This window comes from Bacillus rossius, chromosome 11, assembly GCF_032445375.1.
Source record: "Bacillus rossius redtenbacheri isolate Brsri chromosome 11, Brsri_v3, whole genome shotgun sequence".
NCBI lineage: Eukaryota > Metazoa > Arthropoda > Insecta > Phasmatodea > Bacillidae > Bacillus > Bacillus rossius.
The window spans coordinates 32,913,176-32,934,379 of record NC_086338.1 but is presented as its reverse complement, the minus strand read 5'-3'; the positions used below and the strand labels follow the sequence as shown (position 1 = coordinate 32,934,379).

Here is a 21,204-nt window from a genome sequence, read left to right as displayed (position 1 = left end):
AAAACTATATTTTCATTTGAAAATCCATCAAAATCTTTAATCTCTAATCTCAAACACGCCCTTTAAAAGACTGTACTTAGCCAATGTAACTTTTTTTTATTAATTTGTTTAATTTGGCTGTTTTATTGACTTTGGCAGTTTTATAATATATTTAAATGTTTCAAATTTTACATCAGTGTTTTACCTGGGACTTCGAACACAAACCCCTTGTACAGTATGCCAGCATGTATCCAACTGCGCTATGGAGGTCAGTCAGTAGAAAATTATTTGGAGACTGCCGTTAGTGAGGATGTAAAGGAACGCTTATGGGTGACCTCTGTTACTGATGGTAGATGATGAAATGTGATCTATTTGTTTTATATCATTGAGGGGTTACAGCCCTTTCTTAAAAGGACTGGTTGAAGATAAGGGTGGGAATGGAATTTTTTTTTTTTATATATATACCTATTTTTATTTATATAGAAAGATGGATAGCTGGCCTTTGTGTGTATATGGAAGTACATTTAAATAGTTATATATTTTGAGTTTCTATTTTCTGAGTTGAACCGTTTAATAACTTAAAAAAAATTAAAATAATATAGGAAATTCAATGAAAGAAAAATAAACTGACCAGTTAGGGCGGTATTCCAAGACATTTGGGTAAGGTAGCGAATAAGCACTACCTTGTTGGGATACAACTTGCTACAGTCATAGGTAGGCTCCAAGCCAGACCAAACTGGGCATAACCCCAACCCATACCTTTTACTACTGAGGCATCTGTCATGTAAAATGTTTGTCATTCAATTGTAATATTTATTCACTATAAAGCATTACACATAATTTATTTTAATTTTAATAATGCTTAATTTTTTTTTGTTCCCATTACATGTTTGTTGTATTTTTAACATCTTAAAAACATTATTTTAAAGAGTTTATTTTTTATAGGGGCCTCTTCCATACCCCCAGACCCCTCGGTAAGACTCATCTGCAAATATTATGTCCTCTAAAAAGTAAAAGACACGACCCAGGGCCCTGCAAAGTCTAAAGCCACCAATGGCTACAAAACACAAAATTATGCAGCGGACATGGTCGTAGCTGTTTTGTCATAAGAAACCTACTTTGTTCATCTTTGCTGTGTCGATGTGTTTTGTTGTTAGCCCACTGTGTTAGTCTGTGCTGTTATTATTTTTTTGTCATGACTCAGTTCCTTCCACGAGATTCTTTTGCTGTCTGATATTTATTGTTGAACGTGTTCGTCTGTGCTTGTTGTCATGTGTTGTCCATAAAGCCTGTTTAAGTTCATCATTGTGTTCATCTATTCGACATAAGCCGATTTAGGCTTGTTCTCTGTGGGTTTATGTTTTTATTTTTGACGTGACAACGTCTAATAAATCGATGAACGCCGGCTGCACGCACGAAAAAGTGTCCCGTAACGCACATTGTCCCGTTACGCTGTGTCCCGTTACTCTCATTGTACGCTTGCGCCGCATCTATCTCTCTTCCACTCGATTGGAACAACCATGGATTTGACTTTTTCGAGGCACATTAAACTTGAAACACTCCCATTCGTTTCCTACTTTTCCTGTCATCGTCCTATCCTTAACAGAATAACACAGATTGGAAGAAGTTAAATTGCAAACATGTATAAAAGTTATAGTTAAAATAATCTGTTCATTAAAGTAATAAACATATTTGAATTAATGAGTGCAAATAAAAGTAAAATTTATCAATTAAATTGTAGATTTCATTTCACTCCTTCTTTGTATCCATACAAAATAGTAATAATTAAATAAAAATGATTCAATTTTATTCATAAAAGTATGCAATCATTTCATCAATGTTTTTTATGACGTTGCCACGTTAAACTATCGTCTGTAAACTGACTTTACAGGCAACCAATTTTTAATTATTATTTTGCAATATGAATTTCTTTCCCCATGACAAAGCAGTGCAAAATTGCAATGAGTATGTCCAATGTCATTATGAACAACTTAAAGAGCGAGTGAAAGGGCGTGAGAAATGCAACGTCGGTCCTGACCACGCCCGCAGGCGGCTACAGGCTGCTGCTGGGCATGAAGCAGGCCAACCCGGACCTGAAGGTGATGATCTCTATCGGCGGCTGGGTCGAGGGCACCCGCAAGTTCTCCCAGATGGCCGGCAGCGCCTACAACCGCCGCGAGTTCATCCGCTCCGTCATCCAGTTCCTGGACCGGCACGGCTTCGACGGCCTCGACCTGGACTGGGAGTACCCTGGTGAGTCACCCCTGCCCGCTTTTTGCTTTACGATCATCTCCTTTTGTTTGTGAGTTTGAAAAATCCCCCCCCCCCCTCCAAAATAATACAGAACATTATATAAATATATTATCATATATTAAATAAATCATATTATATTAATATACATATTGACGTCGACCGGGGCTACGCCCTCCCGAAGCCTGATGTGCCTCACGCCGTCGACAGCCCTCTCCTCCCACCACCACCCTTTATTCAAACCTCCCGCCCCGTGCGTGTGTGTGTGTGTGTGTGTGTGTGTGTGTTGGGCGCCTGGCAAGAGGCGGTGCTAGAGTCGGTGCGACGACCCCTTTCTTTTATTAAAATAAACATAATGTATAAACCTTTTTATGTAATAAAATATCCCTAATTGTCACGCCTCAAGTTTTAGTAAGTAAGGACGGCGCAGCGCCCCATGCGGGCATCCGCGCATCCGCGGAACTACCCGCCAATAGTTTTTAAACTTTAATAAGAAATAACACCATAACTAAAGGTTGTTAATTATAAATAAGTTTACTTAAATTATGTTTGTTTTTTAAATAATATTTGTTTGATTAAGTATGTTGCCGGACGGCTGCCCGGTAACAAAGCGGGAACTAAACCCTTCCCGGCGGCCATGATGCCCTGGTCTCGTCAGTCTGTTTCCGTTCGCCGCCTGGAGTAGGAGGGGCCCCGCGCACCTCGTCGACTTCATCTCTTTTGTTCACCAATCCATTAGTTTCCTTCGTATCTTTAAATAAATCTAAAACCTTTTAACTTCTTCGAGGCTTGCTCCAGGTGGTTGACTCTTTCGCATAAATATTAGTTTTCCGTTTATGGATATTTCGTACGCGTAATACGTGATTGACTCTCGAGGCCAGGCCACGCGGTGACCTGGTCAGCTTATAAACTGGTTAACACCCGCAACTGTGTTTTTTAGTACTTTACGTAAAACTCTTTTAACATTTTTGTAACGTGCCTTGTAATAATTCACCTGTGTAAGTTCGCTGGTAATAAAATCACTAGCTCAGAATGTGTGGTTCAGTAGTCACGTGTATAACTCCCTGAGTTCCGAGGCGTGTGGGACGCCTCAAGAGCCCACGAACATGACGCACGAGGGGGGAGATTAGCCTAGCCCCACACGGGTCACGTCACGACCCTGAGCCGAGAGTTCGTAGCCGGGTCCACGTGCCCTTCCACGTGGTGGCGCCCAAATTACTCAGTTTCATCCATCCGAAAAATCCCCCCCTACGACAATATTTAATAAATATTATATTACATAGGAACGTATTTGTATAAATTCAAAACTTATACCTTTTAGTGGGTATTATTCAACAGAATAATTAACTTAGGTCAGGTTTCAAAGTTAAACGTGTTTATAACTGGGTAGTGTAAGTCGAGGTAGTGACTCATCAGAGCATGCACGTAAAAAAATATGTTTCAAAAATTGATTTATCTTCTTAAATTATTATTACTGAAATTCACATCATAATTATCTCAATTTTTGTTATGTTTATAATTTAGGTTTCAAATTAATTAATCCTACGCACAGGGTGTACCACAGGCCCATCACCTGGTTGGAATAGATCAGAATACATTGACTGTTGTAATCGAAGTGCGTCGGCTCATCCACGTACCTGGGCCCGCAGGCGCGGCAGACCTGGGCGGCCGGCCCACCGACAAGGAGCACTTCGCGCTGCTGGTGGAGGAGTTGTCCGAGGTGTTTGCGGCGCGCGGCTGGCTGCTGACCGCCTCCGTGTCGCCATCCAGGTTCCGCCTGGAGGACGGCTACGACGTGCCGCGCCTCCTCAAGCACCTGGACTTCGTCAACCTCATGGCGTTCGACCTGCACGCCGAGCGGGACAGCTCCGCCGACCACCACGCCCCGCTCGTGCCGCGTCGCCACGACACCGGCCTCAACGTCTTCTACAACGTGGTGCGTGTCCTCGGTCGCCGTCGTACCGCCCTGTCTGAAGTTCACCCGGTTCCCTCGTTGTTTCAAGCACGGAGGTCAATGGCGGATCTAGGATTTCGGTTTGGGAGGGGCTTGACCCAGCTGAGGCTAGGCTGCATCAAGGCAAACACTAAAACAATAGTGGACCCAGATGTTTTTGGAGGGGGCTTGAGCCCCTTAGCGCCCCCCTCCCCCCAACCCTCTGGATCCGCTACTGATGGAGATATAAGTCTGTGGAGTGGGTGTTTGTTTGTTCTGAAGTTTGAAGTCACTGGGTTATCAATTGGATACTGTAACAAATTATAGCTGTAAAAAGGCTAATGTGGTGCTATTCAGTTGTTTTAACGGTTTGAAAAGAACTCTCGCTAGGAAGAATCGTAAAGATGCCATCATGTAGTATAAAAAACACGAAACCAACACATCTGCAAGAAATAATGTTTGACTCGTCATTATGACCAAAAATGGTTTTGCTATGCTGATAGGGAACCCAGGGAGGGGGGGGGGGGGGGCTGATGTTCTCATTTTGACTGTAAGATTATACACACCAACTCCAACTCCCTTACTTCTTAACCACCATGGTTTCAATAGTGTATCATGTTTTGTTGACTACTGTGCTTGATCCCAAAAACCCAGAAGATTCGTTTCCTTATTTCGCTTTGCATGTTTCTTAATATAAAGTGCAGTTGTAGCTTTCTGCTTGTTAGCTTGATAGTAGGGATGGGAAATATAGTTCTTTGGAAAGAACTAGTTTGTTCGGAACTAGTCACTTCAAAGACTAGTTCTTTAGGAACCGTTCTATTGAACTACATCGGTCGCGGACTGTATCGCGGTTTACAATATTTAAACAAAATATTCCATACATGACACCAACACAATCGTTACAGACTTTTTGTTTTATGGGCATTTCTTTTTCTATTAATAAAAGGCACACAGTAATCCGATGCTTGTAAACAATATCTCTCATTACAAATGAACGATTATCATATTGTTTTTCTTTCACACACTTCTTATATAAGTCATCGGTCTTCGACAGAGAATGGATTTAAAGTCTACTACTTTCATTGTTCACTGAAATGATTTGTAACATTATAGACTATAATTCTAGCGTAAAGGCCATTCATTTCTTGGATCGGTTCGAGTACGTAACTACAACTAGGACTGCCAACTACCAGACAGCCGAGTAGAGCTGTAACAAACCGTATGTATTCGGTACTGAGTAACGGGTACGACATCCAGTAATGAGTAACGAAATGTTACACACGGCTGGATTTCGTTACTCGCATTGTTCGTATGTTTTACGCATGCGCGCGCATATTCGATGAATTTACGTTACAAAGAACGATGTTTGTTTATTAAGTAAAGTATAATTTGGAAATTCGTCATCCAAGTTTTTTACTGTTTATAAGAAAGTATTTTTTACAAATTAGAAATATTTATGTTTTTGTTTTTTATTATCGCGTAATTTCACGTTTTTTTGGTTTTTATCTTAAAAGAGATAATATAATAAAACCGCTCTAAGATTTAATTGTTTCTTGGTTAACATAAACTGTTAATTATCAAATATTGTTAATTGTTTATATTCTATTCATTATTATTTACGCGACATCATACTGTACGCGTACGAAATACGACTTGATTCGATGCTGCAACATAACATAGCATGTTATGCGGTATCAGAAGTAACGAGTAATGTAACGATACGATAGTAACGAGTACTAATTATTATAGTAACGAATACATACGGGTACGCTTTTTTTCGTTACATTTACACCTCTACAGCCAAGTAGCCGGGCTCAACGCTCAACGCTCTCGTCACGTGATCCGCTGCTGACCTTGGGACCTGCACATGCGCAGACTCCTCGGAACTAGGGATCTAGTTCCCGTAGTTCCTCTGTGAGAGCGCTCTTCCGAACTAGTTCGTTCTATAACGGTTCGTTATAGACAAAATAAACAGTTCAACGCCGATTGCAAATTTTGATGTTTTTATTTTATTTTAATAGAATGTTGCACAGACGATTCCAAACACTTTCAAAAGAAGTTACTCATTCAGTCCACATACATCTGCCCGTCGAACAACTGCTGGTAGCTCGCATGACGAGAAATTACCGGAAAATAATCGCGTAGATTGAGTCCTTCAGTAATGTTTTACTGCAAGTATAAAAAAATGGGACGACCTCGAAGAGAACCGCACCCAGCGAAAACGAATTCCGCCCCGAGCCAACATGCCTACGAAGGTGGCCGCAATTTCTAATTAAGTTATATCCAAAACGAAAAAAAAGAAAATTAGGTTGATTTAAATATAGGCTTGGCTCCGACCACCAACGTGAAATTATCTCTTCGTAAATTACATTATAATTTATCGAGAAGCCATCGAACGCGACCAACTCGTCCAGCGTTCGACAGACGACTGGTGATCTCATGAACTCGTCTCCTCCACGAAGGGAGTAGACGTCACATGACCTCACCGACCAATCACACGCACGCTTCATTCACTCTTACAGATACAAGCCAATCATAGAACAAGTTACAACACATGAAAAAATCTTGTACACACAGAAATCTGGGCTTCCCCTGATCTGTCTCTTTTCAATTTCACATCGAAATCGGGGACTTCCATTCTCGTTCTCTCTCTCACACCGTGAGAGAGCAGTTATCACCCGGTTCCCATACAGGGGGGGAATTACCGTCTTTATCTCGGTTGGCGGGGAAGCACTGTTCCTTTCTCACACACACTTACAGGCCTCTTGCCTCTCTTTCTAACCATCACACCAGCCCAGACACAGTCCCGTGATTTATAATTATATTACAACACGTTAAATAAAAATTAAGAACAGCAATTATAATACGAATTACTTTACAAAATTAAACTTATTGAGAAAAAACCTGAAAAAGTAGGCCTAAACAGGCAAAAATCTAGAACAGCGGCTCATTTGTGAATAATTACATAAAAATTACTAATGATAGAAAATGTCTAATAAAATAATAAATACCTTCTTAAAAACATAGCAAGTGAAAAATATCAACCCTAAAATATATAACAAACGGTAAAATATCATTAGAAAGACTTTTTAAGAAATATTTACATGCATAAAAATAGTTTAAAAGAAAAATTATTTAATTAGGAGGGCAGGGTTCTGCAACATTACAGTTCGAAAACTACATAGGGATCTAGTGCCCGTAGTTCCTCTGCGAGAGCGCTCTTCCAAACTAGTTCGTTTGAAAACTACAAAAGACTACCGCGAAATGAATACATTTCGGTAGTATCAAAGTGACGGGTTCGCGTTACAGTTAAGTGGTGTTATACATTCGTCTCGGAAAATGTCACCTCGTAGAACGAGTGATATCTGGAATCATTACAATGAACTGCCAGGTAAACAGAAAGCGAAGTGTTGTTACTGTTCACGAGATATTAGCTTTGTGTCTGAAAGCATTGGAAATTTACGTAGGCATTTAAAAACCAAACATCCTACAATAAACTTTGTTAGAAGAGAGTTTGTGAGTGGGCCAGCAAACACACTTATTGAAGAACAGAGATGTGACGATGTTTCTACACGATGTGAAAATAATGTAGTTGTAATTCCGACCACTTCACAATCTGCTGTAGCATTGCCACCTACTTCACAACCTGCAACAACAATTTGTTCAGCACGTCAAAACCAAACAAGAATCGGCGAATTCATGACCATTAGCAAGCCTCTCGCGTTAAAAAAATCCATGCAATTTGATGAGCAGCTTACAAAAATGGTAGTGAAAGGATATCACCCATTCAGCATTGTAGAAGAGGAAGAATTCATAAAATTTGTACAAATGCTTTCTCCTGGCTATCAGTTGCCGACGCGAAAAACTGTTTCCCAGAGCCTTATTCCGAAAATATATTTTTCAGTGAGGGAAAAGGTGCAGCAAAAATTAAAAAATGCCAATGCTGTGTGCCTGACAACAGACAGTTGGACTTCCCTTAACAATGAAAGTTTCGTAGCTGTCACTGCCCATTTCATCGATGGTGAAACGAATCTAAGTTCACATTTGCTGGATTGTATTTCATTTAATGAGAGGCACACAGCAGCCAATCTAAGTTCATTCCTGAAAACTCTGGTTAATGAGTGGGAAATCAACGATAAAATTGTCGTTGTTGTAACAGACAATGCACCGAACATCGTGGCTGCGATTAAGTTAAGCAATTGGAGACATTTGTCATGTTTTGCCCATACTGTCAACCTAATTGTGCAGTCATCTTTGCAAGAAATTGACGCAACCATTGCTAAAGTGAAAAGTATTGTTGAGTATTTTAAAAGGAGCTCTAGTGCTCTGTCAAAACTAAAATCAACACAGGAACAAATGGAATTGCCACCCCTGAAACTAATTCAAGATGTAATCACCCGGTGGAATTCAACATATGAGATGATTTCACGACTGCTGAAAATAAAAGATGCTGTTATAGCCACACTAGCCATTATTCAGCCCGAAATGAATGTTGTAACAACGACTGACTGGGACATCTTACAGAGAGCGACTGATATTTTGCAAATTTTCAACGAAGTAACTGGGGAAGTTAGTGCCGAAAAGACTGTTTTGACGTCCAAAATAATAATATTTTACAAATCAATGTACAACCATGTTCAAGAATGTTCTGCTGATAGGCAGCCAGTCCCAAAGGAAATAACAAGCATGTGCACTAAATTAATGGATAACCTGAATAAACGTCTGAATGACTATGAATCAAATGAATTGTATTGTCAAACAACTCTTCTGGATCCCAGGTTTAAGAAGTACGGTTTCATACAAGACAAGAAGTACGAAGAAGCATATGCGCTACTACGCAAGAAAGTATGTGCGATAAGAGGTCCTGTTGAAATTGAAAGTGACGTCGAGTCGTCTGCTGCTAGAGCTACAACAACTTCACAGTCATCATTGTGGAGAAGTTTCGACACAACAGTGAAGAACCTTTCACCAAAAAACCCGACCGCTGCTGGAATCGTCGAAGCCGACAAGTACATACAAGAGCCGCTACTTAACAGGCTCGAAAATCCTTTAGATTGGTGGCAAGAGAGGAGGTATGTATACCCTCGCCTGTACACACTCGTCCAAAGACGGCTTTGTATTGTACCAACATCTGTACCCTGCGAAAGAATATTTTCCAAAGCTGGACAAATCCTCACTGAAAAAAGAAACAGGTTGTCATCTTCAAAAACCTCGCAACTTGTGTTCCTTTACAGCAATATGAAATAGACTACAAAGTGTCTTCAAAACAGTATTAGTTATGTGAAACATTTTTGAATGTGTATTAATTTATTTTCTGCAAGTTAAGTGCTTATTTTCACATGTGTACAAAACAAAATAATGATATAGTGTTTTCTCATCTGTGACAACCTAAGCTGATTTTTTTCGTATTAGGTAAGTTTTATTATGTTTCTATATATTTTATTGTAGTTTTGTAATGTGTGGTCTATGTGTAATTAAAGTTTAATTTCAGATTGTATAGGCTATCTGAAATTTAACGTAATTACACTTATTTACGTGACACGTTTTTTAATGCCAATATGTAATGTAAATGTCTAAAGAATATTAGATAAAAATTAAGAGTTGCGATCGTCAAACGATACATCATTTCGCAAGAAAGAACGAAGCGAAAATAATGACCGACAGCCTAACTACGCAATTAAACAAACTTACTGTGTGAACTATCTGGGTCTTTGAACTAGCTAGTTCAGTTTGTATATGTACTCCCTTTCTCTTCGGTCTTCGTAGTTCAGATCAGTACTTGGAACTGACGAAGCGATGGGGAAATAAAAGTAAAATAATATGGACAGTGACTGTCGATAAAAGGATTTGGGGGGGGGGGGGGGGAAGAGACCAAATAAAGAACAAACGACAAACGTAAGAGAGGGCAGAAAGAAAGACGTGGCATATTGGGTGATGGTGGAAGCGAGGGGGGGGGGGGGGGGGGGGGAACTTTCGCGCATGCGCAGTAAGGACCAAACAGAGTAGGAGACGATCTTTCGCGCATGCGCAGTAAGTACCAAACAGAGTAGGAGACGAGAAACACGCAAAGAACGAAAGAACGATTGTTTTTGGTAACAGCGAACTAGTCACCTAGTTCGTTCGTCAGAACAGTTCAAAATGAACTGGTAGTTCGCGAACTACCCATCCCTACTTGATAGTGTGTTTTTGCTTGGTCCTGCATTCTTTTACCCACCTGGGGAAGCAATGCACCAGAAAAAAAAACATGTTTAGCAGTGCGCTATTTTGTTGGTTTATTGAAACTAATAACAGTTTCGTAGTATTTATTTTTGGCGAGTAAGCACCCGCCTGTCCCTATCTGCGGACGAGCCTGATGGTCAGTTCACTACAGCTGTGGCCTCCCACCAAGGTGATCCGGGTTCGATTCCCAGATTTTTCGCAAATAGGAAACGTGAGCTGTTTCTCCAACCATTCATATTGTCAATACTTCATTCTCATCTCGTGGTCTGTGATGACCTTGGTCCAGGACTACGCGGTGAGGTACTGGATGAAGAAAGGCGCGCCCAGGGAGAAGATCGTGGTGGGCACGCCCTTCTACGGCCGCACCTTCACCCTGCTGAACGCGTCGCTGTCGCGCCCCAACGCGCCGGTGAAGGGGTTCGGCCGCGAGGGTCGCTACACCCAGGAGCAGGGCTTCCTCGCCTACTTCGAGATCCTGGAGCTGCTGGAGGACCCTCGGTGGAAGGAGTTCGCCGACGACGCGGACAGCCCCTACATCGTCAACGGCGACCAGTGGGTCGGCTACGACAACCCGCGCAGCATCGCCACGAAGGTGCGTGGCGGTCACAGTTGAAGCGAGGGATTCACCTCTCGGTGCTCGTGCACAAGAATGTTACAGTAGGTTCAGAAATACTTCGTCAGTATCTGTGTATATTTTTCAGTTATAAGACTTTGTGGTTTTATTTTTAAAAATGCTGTTTATTAATGTATGTTTAATTTAAGAAGGAGATAGTAAAAAAGTATATGATTCATCAAGGAATACACCTTATTGACATTTTCAATATTTTTTATCCTCACATTTAGTTACAATTTATTTGTACTTACTAACTTAATGACATTCTTTGAATTTTCGAACTTGAAGATGTATCTAGTCCCTTTTCAGGTTTGGTAGCTCACCCATGGCAGAGAAGCCACGGGCTCTATTTCCTGCAGGAGTTACTGAATAAATTGTGATAACTTGCTTTCCGACTTGTTGGATTATCTCTTATTAGGTAAACTTTTAAGCATTCTACCACGAAGCCTGCCAGATGACATTAGTAAGCCTTTGAGAAAATTTTTCCGATTCCCTATGTATTGGGCCCGCGGTGATCGCCAGACGAGCAGGGTTGGATTCCTGGCGGGGTCTGACCCGGAGTTATCGCAAGTGGGGACATGGCGGGCTGTGGTTTCTCATTTCCAGTCCTGTTCCTCCCAACCATTCATCCCGTTACTGCCCCATCCCTCATCGCCTCCAGTGACCGCACTGTGGACGAGACTTTCACGCATGATTACTAACACGTTGTACCCTGTTATAGGCTTCATAGTCCCTTGTGAAATGAGAGCGAGCATGCGAATGAAAGCCAGCGCGTGTTCTCCACAGATGTCGTACATCAGGAAGAACCAGCTGGGCGGAGCCATGATCTGGGCGACCGACCTGGATGACTTCCACGGGGTGTACGGCGACAAGTGGCCCTTGCTGTCTGTCGTCAGGAAGTCCCTGCTCGGTGAGTGACGACCCGTGTGCGTCGGCACTGCGAGAAGGCTGGGCCACGGTGGATCACTGCATTTTCATCCTGAGGCAATACTTCCACTTGAAGAGCATAACTTATTATTAAGGAACAACATTATGTGTTGAAAAACCAAAATACTGAATTGATTGTAAAAAATTTATTTTGCATCTCGTATTATTTACATATTTTACGTTATTTTCAAACACTCAAAAATATGGCGAGTTATTTTTATTTTTTTGAGTAGTTCTTTTCTAGACATGCTATCTACAAATTATTTTATCGTCTATGTGTCAATCAAAATGAGACTATTTTTATTAAGTAAGTATTAAGAAATATTTTTTTCATATCTGTGCAGAGTTTATTCCTACGAAGTACGCAGTATTTTTCACTCTTCACTCCTCTTCAGGTCGTGGCATCAGTTTCCTTTGAATTCTTAAAACTAACAGTCAATACGCCCTCCCTCGTCGGCTGCTACGATGGAACTCCAGCCCTGCCAGGATGCCGCCTATCCATTATTTGCCAGCCGGGCCAGTTAGTATTGCAAGACCAGAAACTGAAGTTACTATGACTCACCAAATGATTTCAATTCAGTTGCACCCCACACATTGGTTTGTGGTGTTATGTTCTCGTGTCATCTTCGGGGGTCGGAAGTTGGATTGGCTGACTGGCATGATGTAGTGTTGTTATGTCTGAGCTATTACAGGCTTGTCAGTGTGATGTAAGCAAGTGACCTAAATAATCTCAGGTCATGGCAGTCATGGTAGGTTGTATAAAAAATTATTTCAGACAAAAGTTGTAGATAATAATTCAAGTAGGGATGTGCGGGTACTCGATAATTTCAACTTCGATTCGATTCCTCAACTATTTGAACCCGGAACCGAAACTAAAATTTGGAATCGAAAAATTCTGGCAATTTTTTCAAAAGTAAAAAAATCGAAGAAATTGACGGTTACCGTTCAACTGATTGCTAGAAATAAATTTATTCATCAATTATCATTAATGTAACTCGTATAATTGCCGCGCACTTTCACTCAAGCAAATTTCATAACGTTATGAAATATAGGTTAGGCCGAACATTAAATTCTTTTCAAAGATCGTGTATGATATAATTTACACGTTCAGAACCACTAAATGTTTAGGCTTGCAAAGATAAATACCTTACGAAAACTGCTTCTTTATGAAATAGTTTAACCATCTGCTCAAACATTTTTATTTCTGCCTACTTACGGCATATTACTCATGACCATTTCTCACGTTGCACGGGAAAAAAATATTGTTGGTTTATTTGTTTTGAAAAATAAATAACACATATTAAAAATGAATTTTACAACCATCAACGCACAATTTTCTGTTAACAGTTAAAATAGTTCCTTGTTCAACCATACATTTACAAAGATCGCCATTCTGTGACAGTCTTCTGTTAACAGAATAACCAACATTAAAACATTCACGACATAAAAATATTTTAGCGGTGCCGGACGTATAGACCCGTTGACACGCCGGGAAGCCTACAACTCACATAGTTTCGGTTCCCTGCAAGAATTTCCGAAGATTTCCGAAGTTTTGCATTTTGGGTTTAACGCCACTTCAGCCGCTAAATCAGAAGTTTCCAATGAAAAAAAGCATGTTGTGACTGACCTAACCTAACCCAACCCTTCGATTTTTTTTAATTTCAATTTTTGAGAGAAATCCGAAGTTGCACGAACGTGGTAGGGAACCGAAACTACGTGAGTTGTAGGCTACCGTGACAGGCCACCATTTATCATTGATCGCGCGTGCCGAGACACAAAGGAATCGAATCACTGAATCGTAACATTCTGTCAGTATCGAAGTACTGTTTACTGTTTATGCTTTTGCCTTTTACAAAACTTAATTAAAGCTGATCATTGTTGTGTGGTTTAACTTCGTGAAGTTAATAAATTAATAATATTTACGTATTTTTTCCGTTTTTAGGGGAACAGATCTTGTTGAAAAAAACAAAGAAATATATGTTACTTATTGGTTTTAATTTAAATAAACCTACTGGCTAGGCCATGCTTAATACGTCATATGTGCAAATGTAGGTTAATTAATAAATTATACTTCTTAGCGCAGCACGCATCGCACTATCTCGGACTCCAGTGAGGCAGCTGACTTTACCGTTGGTAACATTTGACATCTTTAAACAGTGGTGAAGTGATTAAATAAGTAATGGATGAAAATTGTGGCAAGTTTAAGGGCCGCAGTCATCTTCCAGAATTGTATTTCTTATTCATTTAAGTTAAATACATATGGTTCAAAATAAATGCAATTTTTTTTTAGTTAGTCCTACCAGACTAATGACTATGTAGATAAAGTTACCCAAAGAATCGAAATCGGAATCGAATTTCAACTCTTGTGATGAGAATCGAATCGGAATCGAATCGAACTGAAAATCATGGAATCGCACAACCCTAAATTCAAGGTTTTAAAATAAATCAGAACAATTTTGATAGTGTACATGGTACGGAAATGATAAATTTTTCAAAATCATCTTGGATGTCCCGTCACCTTAAGGCTTAGTCTGGCAGGCCTTTTTTTTTTTTAATTCTCTTGTTGTTACTTTTAGTTAAAGGCCATTTCAGTAAATCTGACACAAAATATCTCTTGCAATTGTTGTTCTGCTACAAATATTTTCAATGATATTTACTAAGCGTAGTATAATGGGTGTAAAAAGTTGCGGAAGTGGTGATAATTAAAAATACTTGTGTGGCATTTCACACCCATCATATTGACGTGCCTCAGACTAGAAGATAATGTCCCGGGCACCACAGACAGGGGCTTGTTCCTCACAGAGGGTTTCAGGCAGGTGTGTGTGGCTGGAAGGCGAGCTCGGAACACACTGGCTGCCATGTGCGCTTGCCATGACCTGCCTGCCCCACGGGTATCACCGTGCTTGGCGGCTGATAACGTAGGCCCCCGTCCCCGGTCTTAGGGTATCCGTGACACAGCGGTGCACATGATGGATGACAATATATTTCCTCTCAGTAAATATTTGTTGAATAATACGATGATTCATAACCCAATTTTCTCAAGTCCTAATCTCGTATTAGAATCCCAAAGAGTACCTCAAATGTACCCCTAGAATCCCAACAAGATACAAGAAATAAAACATATCAAAACTGTGGTGTTGAGACAGTCAACCCTTTAAAAGTGTGTTACATGAACTAAGTTTCCAGAGTCAATACAAGATTGTAAATTTTTATTTATATTTCACATGTTAAAAGTACAATATGTTGGGGAAGGGTAAAACAATAGATATGAAGAGAAAAAAAAACTTGACATAGTAAAACTTAATAGGTTATCAGTGTTGAGAATTTTTAAATTTACTTTATTTCCTCTAATATTTTTCTTTGACTCTTTTTCTTCGAATATCGAATCCTTTGATTACTAAGGATTTGATAGTATTGAAAAGATTTGATTAGCCCATCCCTGATTAAATGTATTTGTGACAGAACAAGAAATGCTGTTTGACGGGAATAGCTGTTGAAGCAGATGAATGCCCTGTCCTGTGCCGCAGGGGGGCTGAAGGCCCCGCCGGAGACCAGCGCCCCCGCGCCGGTCCTGCTGCAGCCGCCGGTGGCAGGCACACCGGTGGCCGTGGAGCAGGACCACCCCAACTGCACCGGCCAGGGCTTCGCCCGGGACCCGCGGGACTGCGCCGTCTACTACCTCTGCGAGTGGTCCATGAAGCACACCTACGTGTGCCCGGAGGGGCTGCACTACCACGCCGAGCTGCGCATGTGCGACTGGCCCGAGCTGGCCGGCTGCCCCCTCCTCTCCTCCGCCGGTGAGGCACGCGCCAATCTGTGGGATTCCCAGGGGCGGCCCGCGCTAGTGGGTTTCAACCGACACAAGTCACCCATGTTCTGGCCCACATGCATGCAACATGCAGTAAAACATTTAAAATATACTGAAATTTGTCCACAAAACATAGTTTTGACGTTTATGTTTATCAAACCCGTTTAACAGTAACAATTTTGCAAGCCCAAGTGGGGCCCCTCAGCGAGGGGCTTCTTGATTTGCTGGATTCCAGTTCTTTGATGTTTAACTATTCTGGTTCAACGTGAGTGGCATAAAGCGAGTGGCTTTCATTTGAACATGGTGACAACTAAAATAACTAACATGATAAAATATCCCTTTTGGCACAGCCTGCAGGCGTTGGTAGATTTCGAATTAGTACCTATTTATTCTGGAAATATTTTGGAAACTTCTATAAACTTCTGGAACATTTTAAGAACTTAATGAACTTAATGTACATAGCAGATTTATGTTCTCCAATATTACAAAATAATCGATTAAATATTTGCTCATTTTCCGTGCAGCGAAAATATTACAAATATTTTTAACGAAATGTATCCCGCATTGAATAGTTTAGAACACAGCATTGAATAGTTTAGAACACAGCAATAAATAGCTTAGAATGAATTTCATTTTATATACCAAATAAGGTAATTAATTTTTTTGACCTTAAAACACTATTTTTCATCCCTTGCACTAACAACGTGGTTGTATAAAAATTTGCTTTGCACCAACGTTTAGGATAATATGAAGATTTTTTAAATGCAAACAATTTTGTTACTAAGAAACTTTTGAATTTTTTTTAAAGTTTCAACTCATGTTTTTATAGTTGTGATTCGTTTAACCAAAAATTGTTTCAGCCAAAGTTTTAGGTGAAGTTTAGGATTCTTACAATAAAGATGAAGTTTAGGATTCTTACAATAAAGATGAAGTTTAGGATTCTTACAATAAATTATAATGTATATCATAGTATACTTATTTTAAAAAAAGATGATTATTTTTTTACTTTCAAACCTTGTTATTTCCACTCCTTGCAGTATTGGTTGGGTAAACAATGATTTATTTTAACAAATGTTTTAGTCAATATATAGATAGTTAAAAAAAAAAAAGAAAGAAAGAAAGAATGGATTCAATAAAGTACTGGGTAGGGAAGTTTTATTTATTTTCTCATTCCAACCCCGAGTATTTTAAACCCCTTGCAATAATGGTTCGTATTATCATAAATTGTTTCAGATAAAAGTTTTTGATAAAAATTATCAGATTTACAAACAATCTGAACTGATTTGATAGTGTACCTACTAAGGGAGTTAAAATTTTTTTTGTTATCCAACAATTGTTTTTTCCCACCTCTTTCCTTAATAGTGTACCTACTAAGGGAGTTAAAAAAATTTTTTGTCATCCAACAATTGTTTTTTCCCACCTCTTTCCATTTTGGTTGGTCGTATCAAAAACTTAATCAGACAAAAGATTTTGGTTTCACTCCTACAAGTTATAATATTTTCAAACGGATGTGATATCGTCCATATTATGGGAGTTACAACGATTTTTCTGTTTTTCCAAAAAACCTTCCCCATTTTTAACTTTTTTGTTTGGATATTGACCATTAATGAACTCGACCAAGATTTTATACTACCTACTAGATATAATGTATCGGTGTTTGGAAGAGATTTGTGAAAAAATTGTTTGTGTCCACAAAATTGTGATACATATAGGTGTGTATATTTGTATGTATGTATGTGTGTCTGTGTTTGGGTGTGTGATATATGGGTCATTCTCTGAAAAAGGTAGAAAATCAAGAAGAAATTTTTTTTCTAGAAAATTATAAACTGAAGCAAAAAAATTCTCTCATATTTTTTATTGAAGTAACTAAACTCTGCTAAGCAACTGGTCAAGTTTTTCAACAGTTATTTACTACAATATTAAATGTTATTCTTTATGCTATGTCCACGGAGTGGACATGTATGTCCACGGAGGGGAGATAATACTTCCAAGTCACAGATTAAAGTATGCAATTATGTATTAGGGATACAAGTGCCACATTACCTAATGTTTAGAATGTGAATTTGTATATTTAAAGTCAGGAAAGTACATAATGTTAGTTAAGTAAAAAATAATTTTGGCAAATTGGTGTAATGAGATCATAGATTTACTCTCATTTTCAACACAAAAAAAAATTACTTATTTTAACAAAAACGGAAGTTGGCTACCTGTTTCTATTGCATAATTAATTATCAGTCCCATTCCATAATGATGACATGGGCCAGCTTCACAGCTATTGCATGATAGTCGTCTAACATGCAGACTTTGAGATCCCTTTTTGAATACAACTTCATGTATCTTCATTGTGCCTTTGAACACTTGAATATTATTTGGTATGTGCTTGTCAATACTGGTTATGACTGATTCCTGAATTTGTTTCACTGATATACCCTTGCAATGGTCTTGTAGATAAGGAACTAACGTGTCACAGTCTGGAATATCAATTTGATGTGCTACCAAGCCATCAGCTGTTCTTTTTAGAGCTGCCCCAACTCCATCTGGAGCACCCTTTCCATGAGCACTTTCGCTGAAATGCCAGTGAATTTCTGCCACATTCAATTCTCTTGATAAAAAGCCACCCATTAGCTGAAACATTTTCCGGTTTTTGTACTGGGTACAGAGTCCATCACTAAGGAAGTGAGCCTTTTCCAACTGAGGTATACGTGACTTTATATCCTGAATAATAGGCAGTAAATGGGCAACTATTGCTGCAGGATCATGTCTGTTGCACAAGCTGACTGTTCTATAACAGAGAGGTGATGGTGCAACATCCGTATGACAGTACAGAGCACATGTATGGATAGTCACTTGGGGTTTTGATCCCCCAAAATGTGCTGCTTGGATTTCTTTTGAATATTTGCAGGTATAGTTTTCAGAAAAGTCAACATGTACCGACACTTCATTCTGTAAAATATTTTTCTTGAGTTTTGAAATTTCCTCATATTGGTGGCTTATGTTTGACACATGTGCCATGAAAGGTACAATTTCTCTTGAGAAAATGCATATGAGCTGCGTTTTAGAACATTCTTCTAAAACTTTCACAGTTTTAGAACACAATTTAATTTTATCTTTAAACTGTACAGGGTCTTTCTTTGTGGTCCACTTCTGGAAAAACACGGGACTTTCGTCAGAATCTTCTTTAGTCTGTATACATTTTGATTTACAATCATTGCACTGTCGTTCTAGGCATGCTTCATTTCGTGGGTCACAGCACAGTGTTCTAAGAACTTCAAATGGTGTTTTTTCATCAACAAGGTTCAAAGAATTCAGCTTTCATACTAAGAGAACCATATTTTCGTGTGTTTTGCATAAACATGTTTCTCTTTCAGATACCTTTGGAAACACAACCCAAAAAGGTCTAAGTCTGCAAAACGTCTGATAGCTCAAATTCTGATACTTGGGACTTTCTTCTTTGAAGATCTTGTGCAGGTTCTGAAGTGTGTCATTTTAGAAACGCTTTTGCTTCTCCATGTTGTTTCTGGTTATAGTTTCCTTCTTTCCTGAGCACTAGCAACTCGCTTTATCTGTCTCTAAAAATGTAGTTACGTCAGATCTTACCTTCTCCAAGATAAATCTTCCTTTCAAAACTTTCTTATGGGCTTGACCACTCTGAAACATTTTTTTTGAAGTAAGTGTACTCAAATAGTTCAAGTACCTATATTTTTGAACTATTTTTCTACTTAAAACTTTTACCATGACTCTTTTAACTTTGGATGACATAAGTTTCTGAAAGTTGTGCTGTATTTGTTTGGTACCGTAATAACTTCTCCAAACAGCAGTTTTTTGTATGCTACATTTTCATTGTTTTTGTCTCGACTTGTTAGGAGTTTTCGAGATCTCTTTCTTGGGCTATCGTCTTCTATTTGCTGCTTTTTCTTTTAACCTACTTAGTCTTTTTTGTACTTTTCTAACCTTGTCTTGGTTTTTTTGTTTTCATTTTCCAGTACCCTGATCTTTTTAGTAGCTTGTATCTATTTCTTCTAATCATTTTTCTTCCTCTTTCAGTTCCACACTTAAGTTTTTCCCTTTTATCACAATTGCTATTAATCTGTGTGGTAGGATTATTTGTTGATGTGCATTCTTCTGTTTTTTTGCTCCATATTTTGCTGCTGTTTTTTTTTGTTTTCGATATCTTTTTGCTTTATCCTTCCAAATTTTTCTTGCTGCTCTTTTTTCACGGTCACTCATTGTTTCAATAGTCTTTATTTTTCCAGATGCTGTTCTCTGGTGATAACGTTCTCTTTCTTTTCTCTTAGACTCTTCATACAAAACAGACTTTTCAAGTAACTTCTGTCACGATCGTCTCATGCTAAGTTTTTTCTGCGCTCTTCTTTTCTGAATCTGCGAATCTGACTGGTTCTTTTTCTTCTTTTTTGTGGGTGCCATCTTGAAAACAAGAAAATATCTCAGCAGTTAGGTTGACTGCACATCAAGCTAATATTTTTATATATGTATTCTTTGCAGAACATAAATTCTCCTCCGTGGACAATAAGTATCCCCTCCGTGGACCAACATAGTCCACGAAGGGGATGTCCACGGAGGGGATAAAAGTAAGGTTTTTTATTTTTTATAATTTTAATTTTGAGGTTAGGAAATTCTTCAACTAAGTTGCTTAACCTACACCAATATACATTTATACACTGAGTTTAACACAAATACACAAGAGTTCCCTACCTTGTTTATGATGACCACGGAGGATTTGAATAGAACTTTACGAAGCACAAATTTATATCTCAGTTATAAATATCAGAGCACCACATATAAATAAGAACATCAACACAAACAGCTCAATAAAAATGGCTTCCTTTCCCTCCAATTCCATGGAGAAATAACAGTTGCTGTACTTTTTAAATAATTTTTAGTGCATTATTATTTGGCCATAGAGGTAGATTCTTTAGATTATGGACAATGTTTAAAATATTGTTATTCAATTACATTTGCCCATTGAAAGTTAAATCGCATAGCCATGAGTTTGTGATGCTTCTAACAATTAAGTACTTTTTGTAACAAGAGTAAAAATTAAAAAAGATTTTAAAGAGTAACAATGGCCAGTGTCTTATAAAATGTGATTGGGGATTTCCACGGAGGAGACTGTATAGCTATTGCAGGCTAAATATTTAAGTAGTATTATAAAAATGTAACCAAAAATTTTACATCAATATGTTTATTTAAAAACTTAATCATACTTACAATTTAAAAAAAATATTGTTTTATGCAAATTGTTTGGTATTCCAGAGAGTGACACCAAATTGAACCTTCCAGAGAATAACCCATATATAAATCCAGTGTCCTGATATTTGTTTCCAGTGAACTCTTCACCATGTCAACTGATTTTGATGAAAATTGGCATTTATGTGTAATTTCTTCCAACTTGAGGGATAGGATAGTTTTTATTTTGATTAATGATCTTAATAATTTATAATTAATAATAAACTG

The 21,204-nt window shown here is 38.8% G+C and overlaps 1 protein-coding gene and 1 long non-coding RNA gene across 2 annotated transcripts in view; one reads left to right on the top strand and one right to left on the bottom strand.

Moving 5' to 3' along the window:
• Positions 1–21,204, top strand: part of LOC134536776 (probable chitinase 10) — a 108,608-nt gene that overhangs the window by 610 nt on the left and 86,794 nt on the right. The window contains exons 2-6 of the mRNA XM_063376692.1: positions 2,029–2,232; positions 3,879–4,165; positions 10,668–10,973; positions 11,781–11,904; positions 15,449–15,718. Of these exons, the coding sequence (XP_063232762.1) occupies positions 2,029–2,232; positions 3,879–4,165; positions 10,668–10,973; positions 11,781–11,904; positions 15,449–15,718 (1,191 nt within the window). The remainder of the gene's footprint in view (positions 1–2,028; positions 2,233–3,878; positions 4,166–10,667; positions 10,974–11,780; positions 11,905–15,448; positions 15,719–21,204) is intronic.
• Positions 12,053–20,739, bottom strand: LOC134536778 (uncharacterized). The gene is made up of 2 exons (XR_010075876.1): positions 20,443–20,739; positions 12,053–15,735 (listed from the first exon to the last, which is right to left on the bottom strand). It is a non-coding gene; the product is annotated as an uncharacterized LOC134536778 (long non-coding RNA).